General features: G+C 37.9%; 1 protein-coding gene across 4 annotated transcripts in view; it reads left to right on the top strand.

Annotated features, from left to right (window-relative positions):
• DCHS2 (dachsous cadherin-related 2) overlaps positions 1 to 14036 on the top strand; it is a 255471-nt gene that overhangs the window by 121210 nt on the left and 120225 nt on the right. For all 4 annotated transcript variants that reach the window (XM_024246399.3, XM_054554600.2, XM_054554602.1 and 1 more), the window contains exon 3: positions 3936 to 4167. In XM_024246399.3, coding sequence (XP_024102167.2) covers positions 3936 to 4167 — 232 coding nt within the window. The remainder of the gene's footprint in view (positions 1 to 3935; positions 4168 to 14036) is intronic.

Below are 14036 nucleotides of genomic sequence, written 5' to 3'. Positions count from 1 at the left end.
ATTTGATCTATTTTTGCCTCTCTACCTGTTCTATAAGACTGCTTTTCTCTACATGGTTACTGTCGTGCCATAACCTGGGGTTCTTTATTTATTTTTATCTGATTCATCCTCTCAATGAATTTGAAAATATTCTTTAGATGCCGCTTCTCTTGGATTTGGTGATGTCACAACTTATGTTTCTTTTTTTTCCCCTTTAAGAAGCTGGAACCTCATTTCCTTCCACCTTTGTTTATTGAATCATGAAACATAGACTGGAGTTCGTTGACATAGAAAGCTCACTGGAATGAAACCACAGCTCACAAGAGCTGAGAGATGTGAAGGAGAGATGTTATTAATATTCTACTATTCAGGAGTCCCAGAAGGCAAGAACAAAGAGAATGGAAATCAGACAATTACCAAAGTAGAAGTAACAGTAGAGAATGTTCCCTACCTGCTGACTGCCCTAGGCGACCCTCCTGCCTCCAATATTATATGTTTTCAAGCTTGGAGCTTTCCCAAACTACTTTCATCTTTTACAGTATAACTTGAGGAAATTGGGTTTCCTACCATAATCCTCACAATTAAATGCTGAAAATGAAATAAAAATGCCACATGAATCATTGGTGGAAAAAGAAATGATAAGACAAAATTAAGACATACTCATGCATGGTATTTATGGGATGTATTAGCTACCTATTGCTGTATAACAAATTATTCCTGAATCTAGCAGCTTAAAATAGCAAACATTCATTATCTTATATAGTTTCTAAGGGCCAGGAACCTGCAAGTGGCTTTGCTGGGTGGCTCTGACTCAGTCTCTCATGAGGTTGCATTATCGAAACAGTTTCCATGGGCTGGACAGAAGTTTAGCTACACAGCATTGGGAAGTGCACACTCTAAGTGGATGGAGAAAATTAGTTTAGATCAGCTATTCCTGCACTGTGTTCTGTGGGAAACTGGTTTCCCAACATGTTTCTTTCAAAGAGCATTCTGGGGCCTAAAAAGAGTGGGGAACACCTCAGAACTCACTCCCTCTAGAAATGTACATGCAAAAGGCTCTGTGAGAAGTTCTGAGGCATAGAATGCATCCACTTAACTTGGTGAATTCAGCATTTTCCCACCTTTTTGTCTGAGGAACTTCTTTATTTTTTTGTAAAGATGCATGTCTTCTTCCCTATCCCAGATACCTCTTTCTAAAATCTAGATTTGATCGTGTCATTTCATTGAGGACAGCAATAGGTGTCCCATGTGGGTGTTTAAGAAGACAACATTAGAATTCTGTCCTTTTACATTTTATTTTTCTGATATTTGTAATATAAATAATACATTAGCACAATAAATGTATATACAGTTTATTAACAGATAAAAAATATATATTAAGAATGTACACACCGCATTTTATACTGATAGAGTCTACTGCTGTGTAGAATAAATCTGTCCTTCTTAGCACTTAAATCAGGTGAGAGGAATCTGACTGCCAAGCCTGTCCTCTGGATTCTGCCCAGCCTCTGTCACTACACATCCAGCCCTCTCTAGCCCCACTAGTGTGCTTACCCTACCAGCAATTAAAATGTATTGTTGGCCAGGCACGGTGACTCATGCCTGTAATCCCAGCACTTTGGGAGGCCAAGGTGGGTGGATCACCTGAGGTCAGGAATTCGAGACCAGTCGGACCAACATGAAGAAACTCCATCTCTACTAAAAATACAAAATTAGCCGGGTGTGGTGGCGCGTGCCTGTAATTCCAGCTATTCAGGAGGTTGAGGCAGGAGAATCACTTGAACCCGGGAGGCAGAGGTTGTGGTGAGCCAAGATCGTGCCATTGCACTCCAGCCTGGGCAAAAGAGAGAAACTCCATCTCAAAAAAAAAAAAAAAAAAAAAAGTATTATACGTTTTCTACTTTGTGTATCTAACATTTGCTTATTTTTTACAGCATTGCCTGATTTAGGATCTTTGTTTTTAAATATCTTAAGCTGGGGCAATATTCATTTCTTCATATTTCCCCACTTTTTCATTACTTCTCTTACCTCAACCCTAAGTGACTTCTTGAATTTGAGGAGAAATAAAAAAGAAAGAGGAAGGGGAAAGGAAAAGGGAAAGCAAAACTGAGAAGGAAGGCAGTTTGGAGCAGCAGCAGGGTCTGTGGCAGAGGTGAAGGAATATTTTCTATAAGCTTATCACCAGTTCGCAGTCCCCTCTTACTACGTCGAACCTGGAGACATACAGGTTACTTCAGGTGGCTGCAGATATAGGACCACCCTGCATTTTAAGCATAAAGGCCAGATGGATGAACTTGCCTTGTTCTTTGTGGAATCATAACCAGCCCGATTTCTCCTATTCTAATTGATACTCGGCATGACTCTGGCACTTTATTCAACTCAGAACATGGAAAATCAGACTATTTCTGAATTATTTCCCCATCATTTTTTAGTCCTCAAAGCCTGGAGTACAGGGGACCTCAGAGCTCAGAGCTCAGAGTAGGACAGCCATTTCTGGGTTTGCCTTACCTTCCTCCCATACAATCTTCATTATTGCCCTCCCTGCCTCCTTCCCTGTCCACAAGTGCTTCCTCTCTGCATGGCAGCAGTTCTCCCTTTGTCTCTTGCCAATTCTTCCTCCTTGTCCTTTCTCCTCCTTGCTCTGTGCCTCCCTGCCAGAGTAGAAAAAGGAAACAAAAAAGATGAGGAGGGGGAGGATACATGAGTGAGAAAACCCAGGCTGTTGTGACTTACCAAGGATTTTTGTCAAAGATGAAAGTGTCAAAATGTACCAGATAGAAAAGGAAAATGGTGCTTTAAAGTAGGAACATGTGTTTTACTTTAGAAAAGTAAAAATTGCAGAGGATTATTTTCTTCTATTTCATTTGCTCTCTTTCTCCTTGATTTTAGATGGAGGCAACACAATATAAGCAGTATGGGATCCACTTCTCACTACTCTAGGTGCTGTATTCGCTTCTAAAACTTGAAAAATTCAGAATTCCCAAACAAATCTGGCCCCCAGGATCTGGGATGAGTACCTGCACTGCTCCTGTCCTCCTTCAGGCCCCATCCACTCTGGACTTGATTCAAAGAGCCTCCTCCTGCCCGTTCTCCGTCCTTCCACCCTGCTGCTCTTCGGTCTGTTCTGAACACTGCAGCTAGAGCAGTGTTAACATCTCAGTGGAATCAGGCCACTCTTGTGCTCAAAGCCCTCCTGTGGGGAAGAACCATGTCCTTCCAGAGACCTGCAGAGGTCCCTAGGACTCACTCCTGCCTCTCTGACCTCAGCCCTTCCTGCTTCCTTGCTGTGGCTGAGCGGGCCTGAGAGGCACACCACGTTCCTGCCTCAGGGCCTTTGGCTCTGCTCTTTCCTCTGACTGTTATTCTTTCCTTTCTGGTAACTAAAGTCTAGCTGCCTCATGTGGGTTGGTCTGCACACCAATGGTACCTTCCTAGTGAGGGTTCACCAGGGAACACCCCCGCCCATGCTCCCTCACACCTTCTTCTTAGCACTTACCAGCATTCATTTAAAAATTATCTTAGGGATAAAAATGATTTTGATTTCTTTTTGGACATCAGGACAAATTTCCTTGAATGTATTTGGCCTCTACTCTGAAATTTTTGCATCACAGCTGCTCTAAGTGGAAATCTCATTCCATGCTTAAGAATCAGCAGTGAAGTATACATACCATGCTATTACCTATGAATTCATACATCAAGGTTGAAAATAAAATGAATATATAGACGTGTTTGTGGTTGTGTATGTGTGTGTGTGTATGTATATATACACACTTTTGAAATGACAAAATGTGTATATATGGGGGTGTGTGTATATGTGTATACACACATATACATATACACACCCCCACATATTCAAATTCTGTTGTTTCAAGACTATTGTAGGGCCATTGTCAATTATTCTACATCCTAGTGTTCAGCAAAAACCCATTTGTAATCACCGCTCATTCATCCACCAGGGTGGGCTAAGTGCCCAAGCCTTTGTTCGTGTGGACCTGGAGGACGTGAATGATAATCATCCCGTGTTTAACCCATCAACCTATGTGACGAGCATCAGTGATGAGACCCAGCCAGGCACCGAGATCATCAATGTTCTTGCCACTGACCAGGACTCTGGGATATATGGGACAGTGGCTTATGAGCTTATTCCAGGAGACGTGTCGTCCCTTTTTACCGTTGACTCCACCACAGGTATGTGATCTTGGAACAGTTTTCATCCTTTGGCTATAAAGTTTCTGCTTAACTACTTAACAGCCAGAAAATTAGAAAAAGTGACTTTTTTTTCAATAATGGGGGTGTTGCAGGACTCACTTAACCTTCTAGCAGACACTGAAGTATATTGAAAAGGGCTGAGGCTTTGTAGTGGGTTAGACCTGGATCTGAGTCCCAGCTTTGCCTACTACTGATCCTGTGGTCTTTATTGGCCTGTGTCCTTACCTTAAAAGTAGTGTTGGCCAGGTGCGGTGGCTCACGCCTGTAATCCCAGCACTTTGGAGGGCCGAGGTGGGTGAATCACAAGGTCAGGAGTTCAAGACTAGCCTGGCCAAGATGGTGAAACCCTGTCTCTATTAAAAAAAAACAAAAAAAACAAAAATTAGCCAGACGTGGTGGTGGGCACCTGTAATCTCAGGTTCTCAGGAGGCTGAGACAGAGAATTGCTTGTACCCGGGAAACCGAGGTTGCAGTGAGCTGAGATCACGCCACTGCCCTCCAGCCTGGGTGACAGAGAGACTCCGTCTGAAAAAAAGAAAAAGAAAAGTAGTGTTATCTGGGCTCTGTGGCTGACTCCTGTAATCCCAGCTACTTGGGAGGCTGAGGTAGGAAGATGGCTCGAGACCAGGAGTTTGAGGCTGCAGTGAGCTATGTAGCTATGATCAGGCCACTGTCCTCCAGCCTGAGTGCCAGAGCAAAACCCTGTCTCCAAAAAAAAACAAAAAAGTAGCACTGATAATACCTATGTTGCAAAGTTTTTGTGAGAGAACTAAAGACAGTAATTTATGTAGAAACGGTTGGCCAGTATTTACTTTGCAAATGTTAATTTCCCTTTTTTTGTATGATCATGCCATCTGAGGGTGACTCGAGGGTGACTGAGCCTCATTTGGATGTATTAATAGCTAAGATTAGTGCAAAGACATTTGTACAGGCGTCCAAAGTAGATCATTTTCTTTGTACTAGGTCTGGCATTCCCTTAGTCTCTTTGGGTTTTAGTTTCCTTGTTTTAAAAATGATACCTAAGGCTCCTTTTAGTTCTCTACAATGGTAATTGCATATCTGCCAAAGAATCCCAGTGGGCAAGCTGTCTTTCAGAAATAATGAATATTTAAGAAGTTACCTTCCATTTTCTATTCACTAGCTTGTTGCTAACAAAATAATGGTTTAAATATTTAATTATAAGAAAATAAAAAATTTCAAATATATAATATGACATTACAATACTTTTGAGATACTTAAAGATACTCTGGTCCAAAAATGAGGCTGCAAAAAAAGGAAAAAAAAAGAATTTTTTTCTTTTGCATTTTTCCACCTGATCCAAATAATGGGTAGAATGTGTTTCTATTGTAATGATAAGGATAATGTCAGATGCTACACTAGACATTTTCTGTACATTGTCTTATTGGATCTTCACAACATGATTTGTAATAGCCATATACGGTAGAAACAAATGATAATTTACACAGGAAATCTAATGCGCTATGTGAGTGTGCCCTCTCACCCAGCCCCATTAGGTAGAGAGCCGCTGCTTCTGCCTGGAAACTGTGCTTTGTCTGGCTTGTGCAACTGGCCAGGGATTAGTTGTTTATACTGGCAGTCTTTGTAAGGCAAAACTTTCCTTGCTCAAAATAATACACTGATGTGGCCCCTTTAACATTTCAAAGATCAGAAGAAAATACTTTTGTGGGAAATTAGTCTGTTTAATCTCAGCTTTTTCAAAATTCATCTTAACTGAGGACTTAACTGCCCATCAAATCATCAGGCCCTCTAGGGCACTAGCATTGCCAAAAATATATAGGTCAGCCAGTAATCAGGGCACAGGATCTAAAAGCATTTAACAGATTGTTTTAAAAAGACATTCTCACACTCATCATTCAGTTTTCCCTGGAAGATCTGGAAGAATGAGCTATACTGTATTCTGTGTTTAGAAGAGATCTCTCTTGCTGTCCTGGCCGAAGCCAGACTCATGCTTCCCTTCCTGGCAACGACTATAGCACAAATGCCATTGTTAATCGTGGAAAACACTCTGTGTGGGTCATTATCTTAGGGAACTTTCATGGAATTTTATTTTTAAGCAAAGACCAAATTTATATGGAAATAGCCTTGGGTTGTTATTGTTGGCCGTTTTGATACCCGTGTATTTAGATTGAAGACATTTCTCAGTCAAATAGTGCTTGGAATTTGGTCGCACTTAATCATAACTCATGAGAAATTCATGAGGACTCGTAGTGCTTTACTTTAACCTTTAGAAGAGAATGAAAAAGCATCGTGAGTAGCTATGGGAAAAAGTTGTCCGGTGAACAGGCGGCCCCTAAGTTGAATGGTTGAGTTCTGAAAGTTCATCTGTTGGTTGACAGCAACTGAGAACACATTGTATATAATTATGGTGTACAAGGTGATGTTTTGCTATATGTATATTGTGAAGTGATTAAATCAAACTGGTTAACATATCCATCACCTCTCACACTTACAATTTTTTGTGGTGAGAATATTTAAGACCTACTCTCTTAGTAATTTTCAAGTATAGAATATATTATTATTAATACGTTATTATTAATGCTATAAAATAGATCTTCAGAACTTACTCATCCTGTCTAACTGAACCTTTGTAACCTTTGGCCAACATCTCCAATTACCCCAGCCCTTGGCAACCACCATTCTACTCTCTGTTTCTATGAGTTCAATATTTCTAAATGCCACATGTAAAAGTGAGACCATGCAGTATTTGTCTTTCTGTGCCTGGTTTATTTATTTAGCATAATGTTCTTGAGGTTCATCCATTATTGTCACAAATGATAGGCTGTCCTGTTTTAAAGCTGAATAGTACTCTATATATACCACATTTTCATTATCCATTTATCTATGGATGGACCCTTTGGTTGATTCTATATCTTGGCTATTGCAAATAATGCTGCAATGAACATACTAGTGCAAATATATCTTTGACATACTGATTTTTTTTCCTTTGGATATGTACTCAGAAGTAGACTTTCTGGATCATATTTTAGTTGAATTTTTAACTTTTAAAGGAACCTCCATACTCTTTTCCATAATGACTGTAACACATTTTCTATACAAGGATGTTCTCAAAGAATAGAACAAGAAGCAGTATTAGAATATACAGCTGATTCTTGAACAATGCAGAGGGTAGAGAGGCTAACCCTCCACAAAGTTGAAAATCTGTGCATAACTTCTGGCTCCTCCAAAACTTAACTGCTGTTAACACATATTTTGTGTGTTTTATGTATTATATACTGTATTCTTACAATAAAATTAGCTAGAGATGGGAAGTTATTATTAAGGAAATCATCAAGAAGAGAAAATATATTTACTATTCATTCAATAAAGGTCTTCATCCTCATCATCTTCATGTTGAGATGGCCGAGGAGGAAGAGGAAGGGGGGAAGAGTTGGTCTTTCGGTCTCGTGGGTGGTGGAGGTGGTAGAGACGTAGGAAAGGGCAGGCAGGAGAGGCAGGCATACTTGTAACTGTTGTTGAAAAGTATCCGTGTATAAGTGGACTCACGCAGTTCAAACCCATATTATTCAAGGCTCAACTGTAGTCTTCCTCTTCTGGATATTTTCTTTCAGGAACCTACATAAAGCTGGACTTTCTTGCTCCCATCATATGGCCGGTCTCTACAGAGGCTGCCAGTGTAAACACAGTCCTAAGAAAGTGCCCCTATCATATATTTGTGGAATAAATGAATAAATAACATCTAGAAATATTGAAAAAGTACCTTAAATCCTTCCTACAGCCTCTTAAAAATTGCATGGAAGTTTCATTGATATATAGAGCAAAACTTTATTTAAAATCCTCTTTCTGAATCACAGCATAGTAAGTGACTCTATGGCCTACCCCACATTTCCTCAAAACTCTCCCTAGACTTTCTCTCCAGCCTACCTGTGCTGGCACTTTACTTTTTCTTACCTCCCTTTGTCTCTGGATTTATTCTATTCTCTTCCAGAATAACTCTCTGCCCTTGACAATGGGAATTGTTCAAGCTAGTCTCAACACCTTTTAATTTTCCTTCTTCCTTTTTATCCTAAGTTCTTATATAGGCAGGTTGAGATGTTATATCATATGAGAAGAAGATTGAGAATTGATGAACCCGTTTATACATTGCTACTTCTTCCTGAATTACTCTAGAATTCTCTCTTAGAGATTTCATTTGCACACTGGTTCATTCATTCTTTATTTTGATGCTTTCTCTATCAGACCTGCTATTTTATAAACTTACGTGCTTTCTGTTATAGGCTTGTGTTTTCCTGAAGACAAAAGATTTCTCATTGATCTGTTATGCCACAACCAAGACTCATGCATTAAAAATAGAGCTGTTTGACTTACTGTGTTCATCTGGTATGAAAAATGTTTTGGAGAAAACTAGAAGGGGGTGTGGCGATGTCATGGTTGTTTTCTCTTGTGGGTTTATCTTCCTGTTCTGTTTCTAGTTTTCTGGGTTTGTTGCTGGTTCAAAGAACATTTTTGTAAAATGTGTTTAGGCGCCATGAGAGAGATACTGAGTTGAGCCTTCATTTCTCTTATTCTTAGTTCACTGGCTTTCTTTGATGTGGGCACAAGGCAGACCACACTGTTTTGAGTTTTAACGGGAAGAAACACAAGAGGCATATTTATTAATAGCTCTTTTTTCATGTATTTTTAATCCCATTTTGTGAATTATATGTAGATTTCTTCCTCCATTGTTTGAAGTGCTCTCTTCAGTAACATTAAAAGAGCAGTTCTTTAGCTTTGGGGTTTGTCCTGTTTATTCTGTAGTTTTACACTGGAAGAAACTACTTTTTTTTCAACTTTTATTTTAGATTCAGGGGATACATGTGCAGGTGAAGTTACCTGGGTATAATGCATAATGCCAAGGTTTGAGGTTTGAGGAATTCAGATCATTTTAAGGCAACAGGCAGGTTTCAAGCTTTTGTGTTGGTCATTTATTTTCATCCCAAACCATCTCTTTTATTCAGGCAACCATTGGTTAAATCTTGTGGTTTATCTCTTTTTTTATAGAAGCATGTTAATGATATAAATGCAAATCAATAAAAGTCATAAACAGAATGTAGCTTATCTATTCAAGGAATGAATGGAAGCCAGCTCATCTGTTCAATACATATTTATTCAGTGCTTATGATGCAGCAAGCCGTGTTCTAGGTGTTTGGGATACATCAGTGAATAAAACAGACAAGAATCCCTGCTCTTGTAGCACTTACTGCAACAAGCTTATGTGGCTTAGCCTTTGTCTGTTCTATATTTAGTTGTGGTGTACACAAAATCCAAGTTTAGCACTACAGAAAAACAAGTAATTGAAAGGATATCAAACTGCCAGACAAGGGCAGCTGATCCTCAGTGTTTAGTTGTAATCTTTTGTTTGTATGGGGTGTGTGATTTTAACATAGACAGTAAGTAATGTACTACAGACTTGTTTTCTGTATTTCAAGGGCATATTCTTTTCCAATGTTAGTTTTATGCTCAGATTTTATACCATGTAATGATTCTTGTAATTCTTCATGAATGCCACCTTCCTACATTTAACATTGAACATTCTGGTATACAGTTAATAAATTAATACCACACCTCATTTCATAAGGGATGTGAGCCTGTTCCTGCCAAATAAATGATGACTTTCTCTTATTTGCAAGACAGAGTCTAAAATTAATCATGAGCACCTAATCAGTGTATGTTACTTTCATAGGAAACAAAAGCATGTTAGAGAATTTCTTCATTGGCTTTCTCGTACCAGATCACAGACTCATATAAAGATGGAAAGAACCTTACAAATTAGCTGCCTCATTTAGTGGAGGAAGAAATTGAGGCTGGAAGGGACTTGATGACTTATCTAAAGATACACTGTTGGTGATGGTGGAATTGGACCTGAACCCCATTCTAAACCTGTGATCTGTTCCTGTGCTGCTCTGTCTTAGATAATAATACTTTTCCGTGTCTTTTCCATATGTGATATTGCCTATTTGAGTCTTACATTAATTACATGGGATAAACAAGGCAAATATTTTTATGTTCATTTGCAGATTAAGAGACTGAAGACTCTAAAAGTCTTAGTGACTTACTCAAAGACACAGTAGTAAACCTGACACTTGAATTTACTTCTTGCACTTCCATTTCAAGGCTTGTTTCATAATTATGACTTAAAAAAACACTAAAGATGAAGCTAAGATAAATATAGGTTCTATTGATTCAACTAAATAAGTTAGAAAAATGACCTCTCATTGTGACAGGAATTTCTTTATGAGACTACCTAAACACCAAATTATCTGTTGAATTTTATTTACTCTTTCCAATTGAGTAAGTAGAACTCAGTGGACTTTTTCAAAACAGGTACATTTTTTCTTAAGAATTTTTTAAAATTCTCAATATGAGATAGAATTTCAAATCCATTCTAGTTTTTTCAGCCAATACTACTTAGTCACTAAGATTTGTGTGCCAAATAAATAGCACAGTGTAATCTATTTGGTAAATAAGTTTTTATATTCTCACAAACTGAATATAGGAGATACTTCATAAATATCTACAACTAATAAGAAATTGGTATTGATATCCTGTAGCTTTTGGTTTGTATCTGTTTGTGAGAGAACCTCACTTATAAACTCCGTATCTGTTGAAGGTCATGATTTTGTGCTTATTTTTGTTCTTAACTATTTCATAGCTTATAATTTTAGTAATGATTTACTGATTATTTTCTAATTATGAATTGCTACCTTGGTTAAAAATTCCATTTTTCCAGGATATTTTATTCTGAAAGTCAGTATTGCTTAGTAGAAGAGCATGATTATATACTTATATATGTCTTTAAGTTCATTTAGTACTGCATCTGTTCAAAACATTTTTTGATTACAACAGTTTCCTCTATTTAAATAAAAAGTGACAAGATGAGGAGCATAGACGAACATTATATATTATAATTGGTATGTATAAATCCAAGGAGTCATTAAAATAGAAAATAACCAGTGCTCTGTAAATTAATTAATGACATTTTTTAAAGTTAATGTTGGTCCCTGCACTGGTGGTTAATTACCATTTGCAAGTGTCATGAAAAATGTGAGCTAAATAATCACTGTACTTTAAAGTATTAAAATATAGTGTCATAAATTTTACTCTGACCAATATATAGGCAAAGAGAGTTATTCATTTTATTTATGATTTTATTATTTATTATTAATAAATAACATGAATTATTATGATACACACATATATTACATATATGCATATTTATATATAGTAAACAATTAATAAAAAATATGGGAGTTACATGTTTTCTGGCCCCTCAACTTCTAATAGAGAGCTTAGTTTATTTAAGCATGTTGGATTCAAATATACAATTACTAGTCAGTTATACTCAATAAAGTTGAAAAAAAAGTTAGAGTCAAGTAAATAGGTTTCCTAGCTCCTGTTTATATATAAATGTTTAAAAAAGTGAATGTTTGAAATATTCAGCATATATAATATAGAACAACCAGCTTTATCCTAATACTTCCCTTCTCTTCTAAGTGATGAGTGTTCATTCAAAGAAATGTAATGAACCTAGATGTGCATGCCTAACATTTGCCTCTCTTTGTCCCACGTTTCTTAGACTTATAAGTCACCTTTTGGGTCAGCACATTTTTCAAAGATATTTTTGTATTTCAAGTACAATTAAGTTTGTAGGCCACAGAGTCACTGTCTCATGAAGGTGCCTGTATTTCTTTCATGAAAAAGAAATGCTAAAGGCAAACTTTATGTATTGATTACAGTAACTTCTGCAAGTAGTGTAGGGCTTCCAAAGAGAATGCTGGAAAATCTAAAACAGTCAGGCAAGAGAGCATAAATAAGATGGAACTTGAGCACAACCTTGCAGGATAGCTCAGATTTGGATAAGCAAGTTGGGAAAGAATAGATAGATTCCAGAGAGGAAAACAATACACATGAAGATGGAAATTATTAAGCATTTGTAATGAGAAATGAAAATATAATTTTGGACTGAGAAACTAAGATATATACAAATTCTACATTCCACAGAGACTTTGTGCAAGATTTACAAAGGAGATCCACCTTGTCAATGGTATAAAAGGTTGATAATTTGGAGAGAGCTGCTGTTGATTTTGGGGTACCAGGATGGGGTACCTGCACCTTACCAGCTACTCAGAGAACTTACTATGTATTCCCTGCAGTCTGCTGGCTAACTGTAGGCTCCTGTCTGATTCTCACCTGAGAAATCTGAAGAAAGGAATGACTGATAGAATAAAGCAGAAGTTTCTGAAGTGGAGACGCACTACATTCCAGGAGTTTGTAGGTGCAAAGAGTATTTAAGTTTTTCTTCTGAATATGGATCATTTTTGAGGGAGAGCTAGTATAGAGTTGTTTTTAAGCCCTGTCCAGAAAGGGCCATACTGCAAGTGATCAGCAACCATCTGGGGCCAGTGGCATGGGCAGTAAGAAGAATTTACCAAGACAGTTGTAGGTAAAGAAAGGCAGGATTATTCAAGAAAGTATGAAAATACATTGCAAGCGTACAACGGGCAGGTCAGCAAGAAAGGAGCTGACTGTAAGGAGACAAAAGCTTGCTGGGGATTTTCTGTGATGTGCTAAAGAGGGCTTTGTGCAGTACTGATAACACCAAGGTTGCAGTGAACTAACCTGCGTTTTACTGTCATCCAAGGGTCTGGTGATAGCTGGGCTCAGAAAGATTGTGAATTATTTGCACAAGAGTGCTATGTGTCCTGGACTATGAAGAAAGGCAGACTTACAGCTTACCTGCTTTTTCTTTTTGCTTTTCCCTGCTCCCACCAGCCTGGCTCCTTTTCCCTAATTAGGACTCTATAGTCCAGAGGTAGAAATTCTGAGTACTGTCAACTTTTCAGCAGACAGGGAAGTAATGAACAGTTTAGTGATGTTTTTACCTCTGCTAAGGCACTTCAAGTAGAGGTTAGCCTTCTCCAAAAAAGCCAGAGTCAGAAGCATTCACCAAAAAGGCCATGAAAGCACCTATATGAGAAGGTGAGTTTTAAACAACTTTGCAGGCCAAAGGTTCGTTGATGTTAGATTATTATAGTAGTGCTTGTCAAGAAAGCACATTTCTGGCCCTCTCTCCTCCTCTTCTTTTCCCTTGCTTTAATCCTGGATGATTCAGAGATTTAGTTTAACAAAATGATGAAGGAAGAAAACAACTACTAGATAAGGAGAGAAGCCAACTACTACTGACCTGTAGTCTGTGCTTCTCCAAACTTAAAAGTAAGTTTAGAATTTGGATTATTATGTGGTCGTTTATATCTAATTTTAGTCATGCATTGCTCAAGGATGGGGATACATTCTGAGACATGCATCATTTGGTGATTTCGTCGTTGTGTGAACATCATAAAGTGTACTTTCATAAACCTAGATGGCATAGCCCAGTACACACCTAGGCTATATGGCATAGCCTATTGCTCCTAGGCTACAAACCTATATAGCATGTTACCGCATTGACTACCATAGGCAACTGTTTCACTATGGTAAGAATTTGTATATCTAAACTTAGAAAAGGTAGAGTAAAAAGGCAATATTAAAGATTTAAAATAGTACACCTGTATAGGGCACAGATTATGAATAAAGCTCACAGGACTGGAAGGTGTTCTGGGTGAGACAGTGAGTGGTGAATGAATGTGAAGGACATTACTGTACACTACTGTAGACTTTAGAAATACTACACTTAGGCTACATCAAATTTCTTTAAATTTTTTCTTCAAAAATAAATTAACCTCAGCTTATGATAACTTTTTAACTTTATAAACTTTAATTTTTTTAAAGTTTTTGACTTTTCGTAGTAACACTTAGCTTGAAAGACAAACATGTTGTATAGTTGTACAACC

Source organism: Pongo abelii, chromosome 3 (genome assembly GCF_028885655.2).
Source record: "Pongo abelii isolate AG06213 chromosome 3, NHGRI_mPonAbe1-v2.0_pri, whole genome shotgun sequence".
Classification (NCBI taxonomy): Eukaryota; Metazoa; Chordata; class Mammalia; order Primates; family Hominidae; genus Pongo; species Pongo abelii.
This window is presented reverse-complemented; position numbering and strand designations above follow the sequence as displayed.